General features: G+C 38.9%; 1 protein-coding gene across 1 annotated transcript in view; it reads right to left on the reverse strand.

Annotated features, from left to right (window-relative positions):
• Window positions 1-366: 366 nt before the first annotated feature.
• The window catches only part of ATE1 (arginyltransferase 1), a gene marked incomplete at both ends in the record, with an annotated part of 68,537 nt that continues 47,260 nt past the window's right edge, over window positions 367-21,643 (reverse strand). Inside the window, 2 exons of the mRNA XM_079535216.1 lie at window positions 367-545; window positions 13,152-13,272. Of these exons, the coding sequence (XP_079391342.1) occupies window positions 367-545; window positions 13,152-13,272 (300 nt within the window). The remainder of the gene's footprint in view (window positions 546-13,151; window positions 13,273-21,643) is intronic.

The raw sequence follows: 21,643 nt of genomic DNA on the forward strand, positions 1-21,643 counted from the left end.
TTAATTCTCATTAATAGAAATTTATTAATAGAGATAATAGAGCCAACCTTTGTCTGCAGAAAAAAAGCCTGTTTTTCATTTTGCTTAGATACTTAAGATTATTCAAAAATGCAAAGAAAGGCAAGAACTATTTAATTAAAATGTATTGCAAGCACGTTTTTCTAAGCTGATATTGCTAAAGCCTTGCTGTATTGTCAAAAGATTCATTGGAGTTGTCTTTAAACACAGTTCCATGTATTCACACAAGCCCAGTTATATACCTGTACTGTTACTTTAGTAGGGATACCAACACACAACTACATTACATCATCCCGTGGCAGTGCAATCAATGATGGTTGTGCCATCAAAATGTCATTCAATGGTTTCTCAACTTCTAAACAACAACATTCTTTCTGAACATGTCTGTCCAACCAAACTTGCATATTGCTGAACGCTGGCTTCATCGCTCGGCCCCTTCCTCCTCTTCTTGTACACACTGTAAGGCATTATGGTTCTCTTGTGAAGTACTCTAACTCTGCCCAGTTCCTTAATACCATCTTCATCAACTGCAAAGAGAATCAGAAGCAATAAAGATTAGTTACATAAATTGTCCCTATGATCTTAATTTTTGCAATTAACTTCAATATGCAGAATGGAAACTACCTGAAGTAATAAAACCAGCCCACAGATGAAGAGAAGATGAAAGCAGAGCTGATCTGCAAATCTATTTTCTTGAATTATGGTTGAAAATATAGTTTGCAAAGTAATGTGTGGGGAAAAAAAAAAAAAATCAAGCATCAATCATTTCTAACAGCAATGTATAGTATTATTGAAAGTATCTCTACTGCTTCACTTTAGAATTCACATTCATTTAATATTCACTGGAGAGCAATGCCAGAAGTGAAACTTTATCTGGGAAATAATTTCAAACAACTGACCAGAAAAGTCTTCCTGCTGTTGCCACACTGCATTTCATTACTACACACTTTTACAAAAACCACCAGCCCAAAACACTCCCTTTCTCTGACAGGGGAAATGGGTAAAAAACAGCAAAATGCTCCATACTTTTTTGTGTCAGGTAAACATGAGATGATAAATTATCTTTCCAGGTTCACGCCCTGAGCCAACCCCTTCTCTTCCTCACTTATACGAGGTTTTGAGCTTCCCCAGTAGAATAAGGCTGAACATAGGCCCTTTGCTCAAGCCTGACACCAAGCTCTACAGAGGCAGGAATAGAGGCAGCAGTGCACACAGTAGCTCAGTGGGTTCAATGCAATTCCTGAAGCCTTCAGGTGTATGCACCATTCTTGAGCCTCATTAACTCAATCCACAGAACCCTTAAGACTTCACTCAACCAGAAGTCTAAGAGCAATGACGAACCAGTTAAAACTTTCTCATTCTTATGATTTCAGATGACATTCATGAATCCAACTGATTCTACTGTTGCTAAATAGTAACTTTATACAGCTGCTATGTGTCAGAAAAAACTGGATCCACAGTGCTAGAAAACTCCAAAGTAAATGAGAGAATGTGTCTCACATACATGCCTGAAGCAACTACAGGATAAATTCTACAGAACCATAGAATGGTTTGGGTTGGAAGGGACCTGTAAGATCATCCAATTCCAACCCTCTGCTCTATGCAGGGACACCTCCCACTGGGTGGCGAGCCCAGGTTGCTCACAGCCCCATCCAGGTATTGAAAACTTCCAGGGATGGGGCATTCACAACCTCTCAGGACAACCTGTTCCAGTGTCTCATCACCCTCACAGTAAAGAATTTCTGTAGAAATTCATAATATTATTGCAAAATGCTGGTGAAAATCTTGAACTTTTCCGAACTTCAGATTTAAATAGCCATCAATGTCAGCATCAAACACAGAAGCTGAAATATGACTACATAAACAGAACTACAGAAATTCAAACAACAGCAGAAATACTAGAACATCAGCACCCAGAGACAACTCAAAAATTCCTTTTTTGGGGGGGGGGGGGGGGGGAAATCAGGACATCATTCTGACTGAAGAGACAGCACAGGTAAGTATAACCAGCCAGCTGTAAATACTGCATCAACCTCTGCCCCATGATACAACATGGTGTGTGTTCATGTTCATGGTTAAACACATCAGGCTCCCTTGACTGGACAAGGACAGTAACCACTGCACCAAGCTCCACGCGACTCAACATCAAATCAAACCAACTGCTGTGCAAATCAGTGGCTACTTAATGGGCAAAAACTGTCTTTATTTAGAAGGGAACAAAAAGAGACAGAACTTTTACAGCCTGTTTCACAAATGGCAACAGACCTAAAGCACAGAAGGCACCAGCTCTGGGAAGCAAACTGGTCACCTACTGCTGCCTTGCCTTAGTTTACATACCTGAAGCTTACTGAAGACCGAGAAATAGAATTCACCTGCTTTTCATATGTAAGTATCCTTTGAACTCACCACATGTAAGCTAAACAAATAGTCCGGAGGAATACAAAGAGATTTCTAAGGCAAATCTCTATTCAAATGTAACCCTTACTATGGAAAAGCTTAACGCTCCCTTCTGGCTCTTCTTTCTGCTCCAGTAAAGACAAAGGGTGTCATTAAATGCTTTTTGTAGCAAGGCACTCTTAGAATGTACCCCTATTCATCCACAGTAACTCCCACTTTTCTGCTGATTGCTTGAATTTACTATGTGAAACTTAATGAAGTCTGTTTTACAAAGTTGGGAATGACTTCATTTCTTTTATCTGTGTTTCGATTCCTAACATTAAAAGTACAATGTATTTCTTAAAGCTTAACTAGGAAAAAAAGTGGTTTGAAGGAAGAAAATCTGCGCGGTATTTGCTATGATTGCATTCTCTGCTAATTATGGTTGGCAATCGCTTTAGATAAAACACTAAAGTCAAAGGCACTTCGCTGTAGCCCTCTCCGCCCCTTTGAAAGCCATCAGGTTTTTGATGTGCTGCCAATACCTTCCTGACATCCCAACAGGCTCCCCGTCCCCACCACCTCTTCTATCACATTCTCCGTCTTTCTCAAAGTTCACCGAGGAAAAACGTGCAAGTGTAGCTCCTGGAGGTGACACGGCCATAAAGTTATTTTAACTTCTCAAATTGGAAAGTTTATATTTACTGCACTTCTAGGCTGACTGTAAGTTTGTGTCCTGACCTGGATTTCTGCCAAGCCTTCATAAAGAATCTCCTGCCAAGAGCACTTTCAGAGCTGCTCACTGCTGATGTTCACTGCTTTTAAATAATTCTGAAGCCTGATACTGTGGATGAGTTCATCTTTTGGCTCGCAAGCGTTCCTGGCCCCAGCTTCAATTTCTTACAGTAACTAAAGCTACTGTACCTTGAATTCCCCTATAGACTCACTGGCTCAGCTGAACTTGGTTCTTGTTTGGCATATTTTTACACACTTTGTCTACTTTTACTCATTACATCAAGCACAGTCACTGCATTATCCTCCTTGGAATCAGACCCATGCTAGCACTAGCTCTATAGCTACATTAAACAGTTATTACTGCCCAGGTTCTAGCAAATTTGTTGAACACTGCAGCCAAGTGCTTGCTGAAGCAGAGCTTGCCAAGCCATGCTGCAGGTCAAACCTCCTTGGATTGTGGCACAGCTGTAGAGCACTACCTGCAGGCAGCAGAATGCCCTCCTGAGTAATCAAGGAAACACCAATTATCTTGAAAAGTCACTGTCATATGCATCATGCAGACTTTGAAGCTAAAGATGCAAAGCACAAGCTGCATGCATAGAGGCTTGGCAATAAACAAAGTTTATCATCAGAAAAACTTTAAGCCCAGATATATTCCATCCTACCAACTTGTATTTGACTGGGCTTTTCTACAAATGTTGATTCTTGATTCATAGAATGCATTTTGAAAGGAAGGATAGAGTCCTCAGTTGCCAAAACACCTAATAATTTGCTGGTTTAAGTGAATGTTTTTCCACTGATTTCAAAAATAAAAACTTACATGATAAAATAATCTTCTGCAAGAATAATTAAATACATAGATATAACTTAATCCCATCCGAAAAGGGATTCACAAAATGTTATCTGTCAGCGAAATAACCCCAGGCATACAGTAGAGCTTTGAAGGAAGGTGAATAGGAACTTCTGTTGCCACAATACCAACCCTAAGTTTAATCAGCTTTTGGTTGCTTATGCTCTGGGGGCAACATCAGGCATATGTTGCCTTCAGTCATAAAGACCCCTTCAGTCATAATTTAAACCCAAGCAGAATGGCTTTAAATAGAGAATTAAATAGAAAATATAACTAAATTGGGCTCCAACATTGTTATTGAAAAAATAAATTAAGATTAAATATGTTCTGCTAAGCAGTACATAATAAAGGTTGCTTTATATTTAACACTATGCCAGCTGATGCCTGACACCCATCCTCTGTGTGTTAGATATTAGGAGGAAGTTTTTCCACACAGAGGGTGGTGAAGCACTGGAACAGATCGCCCAGGGAGGCTGTGGATGCCCCATCCCTGCAGGCATTCAAGGGCAGGCTGGATGTGGCTCTGGGCAGCCTGGGCTGCTGGTTGGTGACCCTGCACACAGCAGGGGTTGGAACTGGATGAGCACTGTGATCCTTTTCAACCCATGCCACTCTATGATTATGTAAAGCAGTATGTTGAAATGTGCTTTTTTGCATATTGCTTCTTTCATACTACGTTCACACATTAAGAAAGACCAGTATGCCTTGGGGTATACAAATACCAACTCAGATGAAAATAAGAGTACAGTTAAAATGAAACATGAAAAAAAATCAGTTCCTAATTAAAACCCAGGAAGCACAAGTCACAAAAGCCAGTACAGTGAAATGGTCAGGATATTCTCCATCAGCCAACTTTTTGCTGTTCTGTTACTCTAGCAAGAAAAAAAACAACTTTTCAAATTGTTTTTCAAAAATAGAATGTTTCTAAGAGGGAATATGTTCTTATCTAAATATTATCAATGATTCTTATAAAATACGACAGAAGAATTATAGCCTTGAAAGTAGAATGAGGGCAACTCTTGAAGATACCTCACAAAAAACAGCTTTTGGGCTTTGTGCCTGAAATCACTCAACTGGCTTATGATCTGCAGTTCAGCTTTTAGAAGCAAGCAGACTAATCACTTGACAAATGCATTCAAAATCTGCTAACCGTGCTGTGCCATGCGGAAACAATAAGTCATTGTGTTTTGATTCTTATTATTCTAGAAGTAAACATGAATAGGGGCCAATGGAAAACCTTTCTTGTGCGTACAGAATTCATAGGTTCTCAGGCATAACTCACAGCAACCTGCAAAACCTTCTGCTTACCTGCAAATGCAATACGTTAAATATATTGTCTATATTAACAATGCTCAAATCCGAGCATGGCTCACTGTTCTGGAAACATCTGAGGGAGAGGCACATAAAACAGCGAGTATAAAATCTTAGAGAATTTCTGAGCCCTCATAAAATTTGATTATTCTAATCTACTTCAGTTTATTATCCTGTAATATTATGATGGAGAACTACCTGCCAAATGGATAGATTTAAATGATAGTGATAATTCTCCAAGGACTTGCTTTTCAGGGATGCAATACAAACAAATCTAGCCGTTCCTGGGAAAATGTTAGTTCATTGACACTGAAACAACTTCTTATAGCCATATCCAGTTTATCCTAAATCAAGATGCTAAAACCATGCAAAATGGAATATAATCCTAAAGATGGGAGGTCAACAGAGATATTATTTCACTTTTAGATGCTCTTCCAGAAGACAAAACGAGCTACAACAATTCCTTTGAAGTTGTACCTCTGAAGACAGCGCAATTCTTGACTGCTTCAGATCCAAGAAGCCAGAACATGAACTGACAATTAAGAATATTAAGTGCATACCCAGTACGCTTCTGGGCTGTTTCAAACACCCCTTTTGGTCACTCAGGCAACTTTTAATTACTCACTGTTGCAATGCACCATGCATACCAAGACTAGAAGCACAACTGCAGAAGGTGCAGAAAGCAGCTCAGATACTGCTGGGAGAGGCACATTAACATGCAATCGTGAAGTGAAGTTAGAGAAGACTCAGGGATGAATCTTAAAAAGAAAGATAAGCAATGAACACAAACTGCATCATTCCTTATGCAAAACATGAATAAAAATTTTTCTTCAAAAATGCATAATACCGTGTTACCAAGTCGAGTAGAAATTTAAAGCTACTAAGTAAACTGACATCTCAAACAGATTATTCCATCTATTTCCTGAATATATTTTGCATAAGATTACATTCAAGTTACTGCAGATTTAAAAGACAAAAACACTACCTAAGCTGCGTTTTCATTTCAACAGTTTACTATCCTGTAAACCAGTACAGTTCACTAACAAAGCCAAATACTCAACTCCACTATAAGCAGTAATATTCTTACTATAAAACAATGCTAGTCAGTCTAAGTTCTGTATTGTGACCACTGCCTAAAAGGCCAGTGACCTTAATGAGAGCAAATCATGAATGTCATGCCAATTATCTGAATTTCAGCAACTTCCAAGCATTGCAAACCTAGCTTACACTTATGACACGTTAATGTGTTTTAGACTTCATTTTTAAGGTCAAATTAATTCTACAAGGGCTGACAATGCAGAAACAGAGTTGTTGCCTTATTTCATACATGTCTGAGTTATTTATTCTGCATTGCACAATAAAAATCAGAAAATACTGTGTAATATTAACAGGCCATGGTGACTCTGTGGATTGTGAACTCGATTCCATGGAGCTAAAAACTTGCTTGTGGCCGAGACAGAAATATTAGACCAATTACAGTGAATTTCAGCAATCCGGCATGCTGTTTTCTTCCAGTCTGCTTTATAAATATTTTTCCACATACTTACTTTCATCATATTTATGCAAGAATAAAACATTCTGACAGCTTTATTTTTTTCTCTGAAGCAAAATCTTCCCATGGGACTGACCCTGAGCCAGCTGATGACTGAGGACTTCAGACCTTCACATGAAGGCTTCCCTTCCAGCTGCAGAGCTGATCATTTTCAACCAGACTTCCAAAGACTTTTAATCACAGGTTTTAATGGTGCCTCAAGACCCCCCCAACAAAATGGAGTACTGAGCAGTCAAGCTTGCAACGACAGCAAAAGCAGAGGGATTAAGACAATACAAAAGATAGAATCACAGAATCATTCAGGCTGGAAAGGATCTCTAGGATCCCCAAGCCCAACCCCAGCCCAGTCCACCATGCTCATTACCCCATGCCCCTCAGTTCCATGTCTCTGTGGTTCTGGAACACAGTCAGGAATGGTGAACATCTTCCTGAATGGCCAGTGCCAGTATGCCAGTGCATGACCACAATTTCTGAGAACAAATTTTTCCAAATATCCAACCTAAGCCTCCCCTCGTGCAACTGAAGGCCACGACTTCTCAACCTGTTGCTGTTATTTGGGAGAAGATGTCAATTCCCACCTCACTTCAACCTCACCTCCTAGATGAAGAGTTACAGGATCATGCATTTGAGAATCACAGCTCCAAATGACAGGATGGGAACAGGAAAACTTTTCAAAAGGCGTAATTGTTAAAAATTATTGAAATATTTGAATTGTATTCAAGTGAAAATGGCAGGGAGCGATAAGAGGACTTTTCAAAGGAAGGGCAAGGAAAGGTCCTCATCAAGCCTGCTTTGTCAATTGCTTGACAGAAGTCAAGCAGAGAACTACAAGCACAAGCTTTTCCATGAAACAGGCAAAACTGAAGCTACTGGCAGCAGCTTATCAGCTAAGGAAATCAGATTCCAGCAATCGATTTACTGGCTAAATTAATTAAGACATGGAATCAATTATGTTCCCAGCAGCTCCATGTGTAAGGCCCGGATAACCAGGTAGTACAGCAGAAGCAAACACACACAACCAAGATCCATCATTTCTATACATAAGCATGAAAAATAAGGATATGCTGGCAAAGTCCTCAAAAATTACATAATTTTTTAAAAACTCTAGGCTATTACACAATCTTCATGATGGTAACTTTGGGTTACAGCTTATTTTCATGACTCGTGCTGGAAGTCAGATGATGGTGCTTCCTGAGGAGTGTTGGTTTACTCTATCAATGTCAGATGCAGATACACTTAGCATAACATTAAACATTGACTTTTAAACAAATATTTACCAAACTTTGAGATTTGTTAACAACACTAAATGGAGTTCATAGTGTAATTGTACTTCAATTACAATTTAAAGTCCTTTCTTTCTTGGCAATTGTTTTGTGATACTCCAGAGCTGATGATTCACCCTAACTTCCAATGCTTAGTCCAATTCATGCACTGCTTCTGATGCATAAATGGTTCCAAACCATTTTCAAAGCTGCAGTACCAGCTGTTTAGTACCACAAATTAACCAAGTGAATAAAGTTTGTTACCTTTTTACTACAGAATCGCTGGAGGATTTGAGTGTATTTTTGAGTATTAGACCAAAATCCCACACCAGCCACTGCAATTTAATCCAAGTATAATAAAAATGAGTGAAAATTTGCCTGGCTACACCTTACTGGCACTGTCTACATTGCCTATTGCTGTTATAAGAGAGCAAAGAGTTATTGGGAATAATTTAGCTGTAAATCTAAGAGAATTTACTAAGATGTTTTCAAAACTCTCTGCACCATAACTTTAATGGATGTTGTTTTGAGGAGACCAGCAGTTTCTCCACAAAGCAGATGATGGCACAGTTCTAAACAACTGGCTTAAAGTTCTCCATGTGCGATATCTGTGACCACATATAATCAACAACTTTAATGCATTGATCCCCTTGTTCATTAACCTGCACTACACGACGCTTACGAACATTAATGCATACTGGCATTTATGTTAATTCAGCTGATGAGATTTAAAGATGTGACACTGCTCCAATACATTACTTCACCACTGACCTAAGCCATCAGAAGTGAACAACCAGCAAAAAAAAAAATAATACTCAGTGTTCACAGATGCAATAAATGCAAAACATGTTTGAAATAAGTCCTTTTTATTAGCAAAGAATAGTAGCTAAACTGTAAATGGAACGTGTTGAAAGTTGGCACTAGAAACCAAGGTTGTTGAAATAGTTATTTTTCTAGATTATTTTTCTAGTGAGAGCATTATGTATACAAATACATATTTAAAATAAATACGCTTTTGTATAACCCAAGCCTGCAGATTTCTGGGTAAGAGCTTTAAGTTTTATTTACTAATGAACTAAAAATCCCCCAGTTCCTCTCAAGAAACATTAATACGCATAATCAAGAGGATCAGGATTCTGAAGTTATTAAATCTCTGGAATGTTGTTTGCCTTTTACTGCTCTAACTTATTACATGCAGCAGAACAATGCAGCAAATCTATTAAAACCTCAATTTTGTACATAGCAAAGAAAATGGAGTGGATGGTTCTGCAATACGTGGGAAATATCTACCACAAAAACTGGAGTTGTTTCTCCGTTTCCTTCTACCATCTTTTAGCACCCATGGTGTTTTGTGTTAGACTATTGTCTCTGGAGCAAAATGTCTTCTGTCCATGAATTTGCAAAGCCTACACAGAGGAGTCTGTGTCTCTGCCACGTGTGTGTTTCAATACTAAAAAAGGGGCTTGGGTTTTAATTGATGTATAACGTTTGCATTTTGATTTTGTTCTATTATTAGTCAGTTATATAGGACACTGAACAGATGTGTACTAGCTAAACAATTATTAATATCAGTAAGCAAACCTGTCCAGATTAAAAAAAATCAGTTTTGATCTGCAATACTCATAGACTTTGCTCCAAGTACTGAACACGGAAGGTGGGAAGCAGATTACAACTGAGACTTCTGTGGGCCATGCCCATCAACCCTGATCAAATACTGCCTTTACTTATGTAGAAAAAAAAAAAGCAAAAAACAAACCACCCTGCTTACAGTGGTTTGCACACACACCCCAGTTACACGACACGCTGAAGGCTTAGAAATCACTACGTTACACCAAGACTGGATCTATCCTTATCTGGAGTTGCTTCTTGAAGGTGTTGACAGTCCAGTGGTGATAGGAAGAAAGATTTGCAGTTTCCCAGTAATTTAATTACCATCCCCAAAGCAGATTATCATACTTCACAAAAAACTATTTTCACAGTCTTGACTTGGGCGCAACAAACCAAAATTCTCAACAGATGTTTGAAAAGACATCAGTGGGTTAGATTCAGAAAAATGGGAAGCAGAAAAAGTATGTTGAGATACCAAGTAAATTATTCATGATACTTTTCATACTGTGCTTATTCCATAGCCGTAACTGCTAGTGAAAGTACCAGTGAGGTAAAATGCTGAAGACCAGTTCTGCAAAGAGGTAGTGGACTAGCATGAAAGACTGACCATGGCCACACAATCACGTGGCTCTGACACTAGTTTCAATGCGTTGTCCAAGTCACAGACAAGTACTTTCCTGCAGAGTAATCTTGAATTCATTTCTACTTTCTTCAGTACAACTCCATCAGTATTGGCAGCTCTTTTTCATATATATTTCTTTCTTACAAAGTAGGAGCACGTGGCCTGTACATCACCTCAAGAAAATGCAGTTTAGCATAGCCTCTATTTTCAGAGCTCATCACTATCCAAACCCTCAGTTACTGCCCTGCCTCACTAACTGCTGATTTATTTGTATGTAAATGACTTGTTGTTGCTTAATAATAAACACATCAGAACCTTCATAAAGCTCTTTCATTTATAAGATGATGCCAGGCAACAGAAATAAAAAAATCTGTTCAGCATGTGTAATCTGCACGGCATGTGTAATGTAGGTAAAATTGGTAATTTAGAAAAGAACATCTGACAAAAAGTATAACCTTTTAACCACAAATGTTGTTTTAACATTGCTATGCAGTTTTTTTCCCCCCTAAAGTCACTGGTGTTTTCCAATACAGGCTAGGAACTGCACACGAAGAGGCTACCAGCGTGGTTTATTCAAATATAAAATCTAAGAGTTTGCTGGCACAGCTCATCATTTTCTCTGTTTGACTGGAGTGTTTTCAGTTTAAGTAAGGCTGAATCTCAGCACACTGGCCAGAAGTCAAGAGCTGGATCTATTTCAGCTGCTGGGCACCCATGATTTACCACCCTAAGTAATAAAAAGGTGAGTTATTACAGTGCCTGTGGTTGCTTTATTCAGTTATTAACTGCTAGACACTTTTCTAGACTCATCTCTGATGTATAAAGAGTTAACAACTTTGTTCAGTTCGCCTCTCCTCTCTTCATCCTCCAACTGTTAACAGAAGTATTAGACGTCAGACAAGGACATGGAAAACAATACTTCAAAACATTTGAAAACACTGAAGCATGGGACAACCAAATAATGTAAAACAGGCACAATCCTCCATAAATAATGATGAATATTTCCTAATATTTCAGAAATTTTCTACTATTTTCTGTGAATATCTCTGTTTTTTTCAGAAAACCTGATAATAGCAAAGAGCTCTGAGTGGTAACGGGCATGAATACTCAGCAACACTCCTCCCATCACTGAGACTTGGCAGGTCAGAGTGTGCAGCACTCTCTTCTGAAGTAGCACTTTCATAACCTGCAACTAGCACATTTATTAGCTATCTTTTTTTTTTATGGGAGGGGAAAAGGAGTTTGAAAATTGCCAAATATGATGAACAAACTGGTGTGAGGTAACATTTCACAAATCTTCTGGCATTACAGACCATACTAAAAGATGACCATTTGCAGTGACCGTTTTATCGCCTTGGGCAACGGTGCAAGCCACACCATTCCTCCCAGTTGTTTAGTGGGTCTGGTTATTGCCCTCAGATTGTAAGTAGGAAGTCCCAACGCTGATAAATCATGACCTACTTAAGTGACATAGCTGAGGGCTGTGTTACAGAAAGCTATTCAGGAGGAATAAAGCACATCATCGTTTCTATCGCTCATTTTGTAATTTGCCGTAACTTAATTAAACTCATATTGCTGACTATTGTGGAGAGGAAAGGAAAGGAGGAGGAAACTGATTCTGCTGTTGAGAAGTAACTTCCTTAAAGCTAGCAAATCTTTAAACCTCAAATGGCTAAGCTCTCAGCAGGCCCAACACACTTCAACACGTAGCTATGTTTTAATTTCCTTTAACCACGGGACATAAGTCACAGCTCCAGTAATGTCTGGAGTGAGATATTTTGTGCTGATAACGATGCAATGTTTTATACCCTGCAGTTTCTAAAAGCCTGGTATCCCACAGGAATTTCACAGAATTGAGAAGATGATACCCCTTAGCTGCTATGGGGTTAACATCGTCAAAGGCAGAGTAATTTAGTTGTCAGTCTTAAATGAATACACTTCTTTTCCTTCTGCATAACAAAAATATCTTTAACACCGGTAGCCTCCAAAACCATTCCTTATTTTACCTCTTTTTTTTTCCTATTTCCTTTCACCAATCTAATGGCATATCTGGGTGATGATGATATGACGTACCTTAAACATAGAGATCTCTAATGGTTGTGGTTTTTTCTTTCCAAAGTGCATCCAACCACATTCCATATTCCCAAGGCTATTTCCCACCATATCACATGGCTACCTGCAGTCCTTCTCTATTTGTACAGTACAACCCGTATAAATTGGACCCAAACTTTAAATCATTATCTGTGTATAGCAGTGTATCTGACCTGACTTTTTAAAATAATTTTGACCTTTCAATGCAAATCAATAAGTAATTACTTTACAGAATGTACAACTTATGTTCAATGTAATTCAAGATGCTTGTGGCGTTTCTACTGTTGTATTCTTCACAATTTCAGCTAGACTGAAAAGCTAAATTAGCAGTCTGTTCCTTTACACCTGATGCCTTTATGCTTCTTCACTTTCACTTTCCTGCACTGATTCTAACTTTGCCTCCTTACGAGCTCATCAGACTAGAATCTAAGGAAGGAGTAAACATTTGTTTTTGTTCACAAAATAGTATACAAAATTACCTGAAAAACACCAAAATGTCAATTCTGAATTACATACTACCTGTAAAACAGAATGGATTTAAAACTTGTGTTCCATGTGTGCAGAGATAAAACAATCTACTTGATAATGCTCGCAGAAGTTGTGAATTTTAAACTTTCTTCCCCCTTAAAGGCAACATTCCTACAACTTTTCAGAAGCAAACAATACCAACACGCAGTAAATATGAGAAAGACGGTTTATATCGTTTATCATCACTTGTGTCCTTACCTGCTTTTGCATCCTGGTTGAAACGAGAGTATTTGGACAGCTCGAGCAGCGGGAGACATTGCTCAATGGGGGTCCAAACGTAGGTCTCTGGACACAACAAGTCAGAGGGTCTATACTGACCCTACAAAGGAGGAAAGGAGAAAAAGAAGAGTCAGATCAGTTGCACAGATACAGTCTGGCTACACGTTTCCAGATTTTCCTACAAGCAAGGAATGGTTTTAATCTAACCTAAACAAACTGAGTAAGAAACAGCTTCACTGTAAACACAAGCTTATTCCTTTAGTAAATTCTGCATTAGCTCAGGAATACAGACTTAACCTTGGCACTTGAAAAAAATAAAATTAACACAGTATATTTTATGTTATCCAAGATGAACTCAAGAAATTTTGGCTCTCCTTACTGAAACTCTGTGTTTAAGTTATCCTCTAGTGATCTGTTGAGCTGGTGCTGACACTAAAAAACTCAGCACCTCAGAAAGCAGCTTGTCTCAAATGTTCTTCATTCTAGCAAAGTAAAAGCGACAAAAAAAAAAAACCAACCTTTTAATAAAAAAAGAACACTTCACAGCAAGTAGGATTTTATTTTTACTGCATTAGTGATAGAGCATTTTGTCCATTGAACATTAAATAGCAATAGTGTCTTGTCAATGCACGGAATTTTTCCTGGAATAGCTTACAGGTAATCATTATGAAATTCGACTATTTTGATTTATTGAAAAGATATTCTTTGCAGACATTCCCCAAAATTAAACAGTGATATTATTTTCCCTTCTGCTATACAGAAAATCACCACCTCAGCAATAACAACCTAATCAAATCTTTTTTTTAATTATTTCAAATAAGATTATTCATTGGCCTATAACTTAAAACAAAGATCTATCTTGGAGCCATTATTTATTTAATCCATTTACTCTCAGTCCCCATAGCCATATGTGGCAATATTTAATTAACTTTCAAACTGGAAATTCACTACATATATCAGCCTGGAAAAACAAGTATACAGTAAATAGATTGTAAACATCTCAGGATTTCATCATGCTACCCTCAATGCAATTAAGAGTTCTTCATTTGAATTAAATAGGTAATGATGATGATCATCATTTTGTAAAGAAAAAATTCATATTTTTGCCAAGTACTAAAGTCTAATTGTTGATTTTATTTTCAACATCAATGAACATAATTATGTTCATTATATAAAATAAAACAATGAACATAAGGCTGCGGGGTGACCTCACTGCAGCCTTTCAATACCTAAAGGGAGCCTACAGAGGGGAGGGGAATCAACTCTTTGAAAGGGTTGATATGTGTAGGACGAGGGGAAATGGTTTTAAGTTGAGGGAGGGGAGATTGAGGTCAGATATCAGGGGGAAATTCTTTACCCAGAGAGTGGTGAAGTGTTGGAACAGCTGCCCAGAGAGGCTGTGGATGCCCCGTCCTTAGAGGTGTTCAAGGCCAGGTTGGATGGGGCCCTGGGCAGCCTGGTTTAGCATTAAATGTGGAGGTTGGTGGCCCTGTATGTGGCAGGGGGGTTGGAGATTCATGATCCTTGAGGTCCCTTCCAACCCTGGCCATTCTGTGATTCTGTGATTCTATAATTCTGTAAAAAGTCACATTCACAAACTCTGCTGTTCCTTTACAGATCCACCACAGTGCAACAACACTTGATTTTGGAGGCCATTTTCTGGATGTTTACAGAGATTCCAGCTTCTTTTAATTCTCTTTCTATTCAACTCCAGACAATATTTAGAGCAAAGAATGAACTTTTTCATTATTTATGTCCTATCAAGTTTAAATTGTTCAGTCAGAAATACAAATGTTATGTCTGATGGAAGTTACAACTGTCCACATGAATAAAAGAATAATTTTGTTCCCATTTCTATCTGAAGTGAAAACAATATTCCTTCAGTTCCACAGAACAGCTTAAACTTCATGGCATTAGAAAATACTCAACCTGGCATTGAAGTGTTAAACTACCTAAGCAGTTGAAAGAGATGGGAATGCAATGCCTAAAGAATGTGCTTAGACACTATTATTCAGATGAAACAGATTAAGGGTTAGGGAAAAAGTATTCCTTTTCATTAATGGGCAAAAAAAATTAAGCATAGTTACTTGTGGATTTAAAGACATTTTCTCAGTTGGCCAGAGGCAGAAATAGCCAGGCAAGCATCTCAGAACAGCCACCAAAGCACAAGCACAGGGTGGCCTCTCCTGCAAGCACAGATAGGCTCCTACATGCGTAGATTGCTCACTTATTGTCCTTCTACAAGATCTTGCCACTAGACAGTAAATTACGATGGCTGATCCAGAAGCAATGCCTCCCATCTTATTACCTTGGCCCACAGTGTCAAAGGTGGATGGTGGTGGTTGACAGATGGCACCAGAGGGGCAGTCTGATGCAATGGCATCTGACGTGGAAGTGTGTAAGGAGCAAAGGTGTGGAACTGAATTCCTAAATGTGGAAAAAAGGCACTCATTGATGCTCACCAAATGCGTATGGAGACCAAGCAGCAGATGTGAGCACAGCGAGGTGTGGGTGGTACATTTCAGCAGTGCCAACTAGTTCCAAGCCCCAAATCCATCACTGAAAATTCAGTATTTATTTGGGGGATCAAAACACCTAACTTAGGTGGCAAAAACAAGCAAACAGTTCTGAGGTTTCCTCTTCCCTCAAATTTAGAATTCTGTCAATAAGTTCCCCTGAAGATGAGTGACACGGAGGCGATGACGCAGAGAGGTCCCACCAACCAACCAGAGACATAAAATAGAGTTAGAGCTAAAAGTTAAACAAACCATGGGTGCTCTTCAGTATCCTTGCTTGCTTTTTAAAACTATTTCCAAACATGATAGAAGATTTTTTTTTCCTCCCTTAAAGGTATTTTATTTCCTCTACCAGTTAAACCCACATCCCATGAATCATTCAGCAGAGGAAGTGGGAACCCAGGGACACACAAGGGTGAGTTTTCCAGTCAAGTGTTGGCACTCTCTTTATATTGACATAATTAAAAAGGCAATCCACAGAAACCGCTACATCAAACGGAGTGATTTCTAAGGGCTTCCACTCCTTTTTTTCCATTCCTCAAGTGATTGCAATCAATTCATTTCCTTCTCAAAAATGTTAAAAACTCAGTATGAAAGTAAATGATAATGGATCAATCTCTTTTCTTCCCTTATCCTCTTATTCCTAGGCTGTGAAAAATTTCCACATGAGGATCCAGCCAGATTAGATGTCATGTACAGGAGGGCCTGTATTCAAGAAAAAGGCACACTTCAAAATCATCATGGACTCAAATATTTACATTGTCTAAAAAAGCCCTGTCCACAAGAGTACTATTCATATTCCTCCTTCTTACTCTTAATGCCACCAGTTTGCAGCGTACACCCAACGTACATCAGTAAGAGAAAGGGGATCTCCTACAGCAGAGCTATTATCACAGTACAACTTTGTAAGGATTTTCAGAATTTGCTTTTCAAATATTTCTCTTTGGCTTCAGATTGAATTAGTGTACATTTCAAAAATCAGACTACAGTTAAAAACCCACAACTGAAAACATCTCGCTTTTGGTCTCACAGTATAGAAGTCCCCATAGCACTGTTTGTACTGCTCAAACCATCCTGGAAATATTCAACTACAAGGTTTTCAACCAAAACAATCACCTTGCAGACCATCCCATAGCACTTCTCTTCTGGTTCAGCTTCGCAGACCCAGTAACCACCTGCTGATAAAATGCACTCTGTCATGACACAACTGCAGATATGTCCAACAGTTTGCTATACGGATGCTTCCATAACTAGCTGACTTTGGAAACAATGCATTTGGACAGCCATTTCCTAACCCTGAACAACTGCTTTTAATTACTGCAGCCTTTGAGCTGTAGTTTCCCTCAGTGACCACTACTACCACTGTGATACACGTGCATGTCCAATCACTGTGTTTTCAAAGCGCCTCCCATGATCTTACAGTCACACAACTCTAAAAGGACACGATATTTTTTTTAAAACTCATTCCTCTAACTAAATGTATGGCTGTTCCATACATTTAGTCCTTCTCAGCAGTCTGATGTCTCTAATTTTGCTTTGTGTTCTTTGAAATATAAGGAAAGGGTCACGGGGGGGGACAGACACACAGACAGAAGCATCTGTCAAATAACTTGATTAAAAAGATCAACAGTACTTGATTAAAAAGTAGTATAGCTCAGGAAATCCTGAGTACGTGGTTTCTTCTACCAAGTCAACTCATTGCAATATAAACACGACCATTTACTTAATAAAAAAAGCTACAAGACTTCATTTTCTGAGAAGTCCGGGACACCTTCCCTCATATAAACAAAAAAAAAAAACCCTTAAGGTGCTTTCCCCCCCTCATACTACTAGATATGCTGCATTTTAATTGGAAACTTCTGGAAGCATATTTTACAGTGAAGCTGCCAAGCCTAAATTAATATTTCACACCGTGATATTTTTTGTTTTACTGTTTCCAAATCAAAATCGACCAGAACTTCTCTGAACTTTTGTCCCACAGGAAGGGCGAAGGTTTTAATGAGACTTAAGTCTGGAGATTACTTTTTGAATATTTTGTAAAATCTAAGGGATTTGGTAAGCATTTGAGATGGAAAACATCAGCAGAGTTTGTTTTTGTAGTCCAAGTGGAACTTAAAATGTAAAACTACCAAGAAAGAGAATAGTCTGGAAAACAAAAAAGGTCAAGCACCAGTAGCACTGAAAAAACAAGAAGGGAAGGTTAAATACACATTTAATTCTTTTATCAAGTGCACTTTACATCTGTATCCTATTTCTTCACAATAAACTCATTGATCTTTTATTAAAAGTGAATTAAGACTGTCTTCATCTCAATTTCCACCCAGCTGCTTAAAACAAAGCTCTCAGACTACGTAAACAAAATAATTCCAAATCATCAACAGCAATCCGTTAGAGCTAAGCAGCACAACAAGAGAAAGAGTGCATCAGGTTTATTAAATTCAGCCCTTCCACTGAAAGACAACCCCACTGGAATCCCAGCAGCTCAGTTCTCCAGCAGACCCTTGCTCCCTGATTTCATTGCACAAACAGAAAAGGTCCCTGCTGACCCCAGAAGAGTAACCCCAAAGCCCTGCTTCGCAGCCAGCAGGACTGAGCTGGACATCTGAATCCATTTGTGCTTCCAGTCCTCAGTGTCACTCCTGTGTGCCCTGTGTGTCTAAAGGGAGGAAAAAAGAAGGGAAAAAAAGCAACCTGCACAGTTCTCTCCCACCTCCCAGTTGCCATGCTGTTTTTACTGTTCTTTTTGAACCAACAAACAAGCCCTCAAGATTAATACACACAGAATGAACAAAGCTTCATTTTATCCAGGAAAGATGGCTGGATGCTTCAGATTTATCGTCAGAAGTATTCCACTTACAAGGAAGTGTATCTCAAAAAGGAGTTCAATCAGCCAAGGTATGGATTGCGGATAATTTGATGAATAAATAACAATTTGGATTTAACCACAGCATCCACAATTGTATGTGCAAAGGCTTGTCTGACACTAACGAAAACATGAGTGATTTTATCCAAACTTGGCATTCATTATGCAATCAGAGCTTTCAGGGCCCAATTGTATACCCTTGGAAGCTCTGCTACCTTTTGTTATCAAAGAACAACAAGCTGTAATCCCCAAACAGTATTATTCATAGTAACCAAAATTGATCTTGTAGCCCAAAAATCTCACGCTACTTTTGAGAAGTGGACAACACATAAGGGAATTATTCACAGAATCACCAAGGTTGGAAAAGATCTCCAAGATCATCCAGTCCAACCATCCACCCTACCACCAATATTTCTGATTTCAAAATTAAAAAAAAATAAAAAAATTAAAGTTAATATTTACTGAAAATCACCATTAAAGATCCAGCAAGTCAAATTAAAGATGGCACCACATGGACACAGTTCTGAAGCTGGAAGCCAGTAACCATCGTACATTCCACCATAGGGAAGCTACTCAAGAATCCTAGAAAAAGCAGCATAGTTATAGAGAAAATTTATGGGAAACCAATGGAAAAAAAAAAAAAGAGAAGTTAAGCTTGTACGTGGTCAGAACACAAATCATCTGATTACCAAAATGGAGCTGGTTTACTTTAAATCTGCTGCAAAAATTCTTAAGGAGACCCTAGCAATAAACTTGGAACAAGAGATTAGGAAAAGCTATGACAAAAGATAAAACCCAAGGCAGGGCCTCAGGAGGAATGCTCCATTAGAAACACACCAGCTATGCTGACATCAGTCTGTCTTAAAAGGAGTTTATTTTGGCAGCTGTGAGAAGTGGCAAAAGAAAGAAAAAAAAGGTGAGCATTACAATCATGGGGATCCCGTATCATTCCCTTAAAGAGCTGCCACGAGCTCACATTACTTCTTGTAATTATTAAATACTTTATTTCACTTCGTGGTAAATATAAGAAAATGTACAAAATTATCAAAAGAAGACATACACATCTCAGTGTGTGTTGCATTAACATTCACCAGCACAACCAGAAGGAGTGAAGGCATTCTGCACAACTTTTACTTTTATTTATTTTTAAACCACTGAATGGAATTACGATGTGCCAAAAAGTAAAACTAGGCAAATCAACTTTTGAATCTTCTGTGACATTTGCAAAAAGAGAGACTAAGCCCCAAGCCCTTACCCTCATGATTCGCTTCAACTCAATTTTTTTTTCTCCTCCTTTTAAACCAATAAGACCCTTAACAACTCAGAAGAACTACACAAGACAAAAGCATGTGTATTCTCCAAAAAGACGAGGATTCACTGCTTTGCACGCACATTGCTCTCCAGCTCTCCCAGCTGCAGCCCCGCTGCCTGCAAACACAGCTTCCTGCTGCTGGGTGCATAGCCCCCCATTACCTGCTGCCCAAGAATTTCTCCAAATCTAACCCTTTGGAGCATGCTTTGTCCTTATGTCTAGCCCCAAACTCCTCATTATAGCTGCTGGTTCTGTGGTTACCCTCCAAGCCTTCTGCTGTTTTCCCTGGCATTCACTCATGCTCAGCAGCTCCAAGCCTTCCCCATCTTTCCCAACATCCCTCAAGCTGCTCTTCTCAGACAGTTTTCTTTTCTTCCAGCTCCAGACCCAACCCTCCACGCCCAACCACTTGCCCCAAAGCCCCTCAGTGTCCATAAGATCCACTCTGCATTACCTCCTACACCCATCGCAGCCTTACCTCTCTCCTTTTTATCGCTGGCCAAACTCACATCGTCAATGGGGAATAATGCCTCCGTACAAGATTTACCCAAAGCCCTGTTTCTGCCTTTTTCCAAAAGCTCAGCCAGAAATGCACAGAACTTGCCAAAATTCTCCCCAGACAAGGCTCCAAGGGCAAGAAAACAAGCCGTGCCCAGGAAAGTCTGTGCCTGCTGGTCGCCTCGCACTGAGTCATTCCATATTTCACCTCCATGCCCAGCTACTGACTCACTGTGCGCAGTATTTGAAGGCATAATAAATTAGAGGATTAATTGACAGCGCTTCATAATTGTGGATCGCTGACGTTCAAAGGAGTTGAAGTGTGCTCCCAGTTAAGAATTCAGATGAGGGAAGCCGGCTTATAGATTAAGCTATGCTATGCACATAAAGCAGGATTTTAAAAAGCATTTACAGTGCTCATGCAACTATATCACATTAAAAAACAATGCAGCTTTAAAAACTGCCACTCCAGCTTTAATTTCTACTTGCTGCACGCATTTAAGAACAAGAAATAATACCCTGAACCAATATTCCAGAACTGGAAAGGATTTTTAACTTTGGAGCTTTCTATTAACGTATGGTACATTACGTCACCAATAGAAAGAATAACCCAATAAGAGGCAAATACTTAACCTTTGACTATTCAACACTGAACACATACAATAGCTAGGACAGTTGCTTCCCTAAGTATTCAAACAGAATCTACATTTCAACACTTTAAAATCTCGAATGTTTACATACAAATTTGTTACATTGATCAAGACCAATCAAAAAAGAAGTAGTCTCAAAACCTGATGCATTTGGCTTAGCATTCTGTACCATTGCATGGACATTTCAATGGCCTCATCTGTGCTTCTGCCTGAAGATTTTGGTGGCACTTCACACAGCTGCCACGGCAGATGAATTTTCCTTTCGACCTCAATTTTATGTTTGGAAATGAAGCATTTTAATCTGCACTCTACCATACACATTTGGTCAGACTAACCATGGGAAAACACACGTGCATTACAAATAAAACCTGTAGAATTCTGAGCAAAGGGGCAGAGAATATGGCAAAGGAAAGTTAATTAGTAAAACATATCTTTCTATGGGATATTGGCATTGTGAAAATCAAATTAACGCATTCATACTGCACACAAAAGTATGTGAATTATACTAAAACTCTAAAGGAAAAAGAATTAAATCTCAGCGTTCAAGTGCCCAGAACTCTTTATCAGGAACAAAGTCACACACTGCTGTCAGACATTGTCACACTGCCTTTCCACCCACAAACAAAAAAATG

This window comes from Tetrao urogallus (genome assembly GCF_951394365.1).
Source record: "Tetrao urogallus genome assembly, chromosome: 5".
NCBI lineage: Eukaryota > Metazoa > Chordata > Aves > Galliformes > Phasianidae > Tetrao > Tetrao urogallus.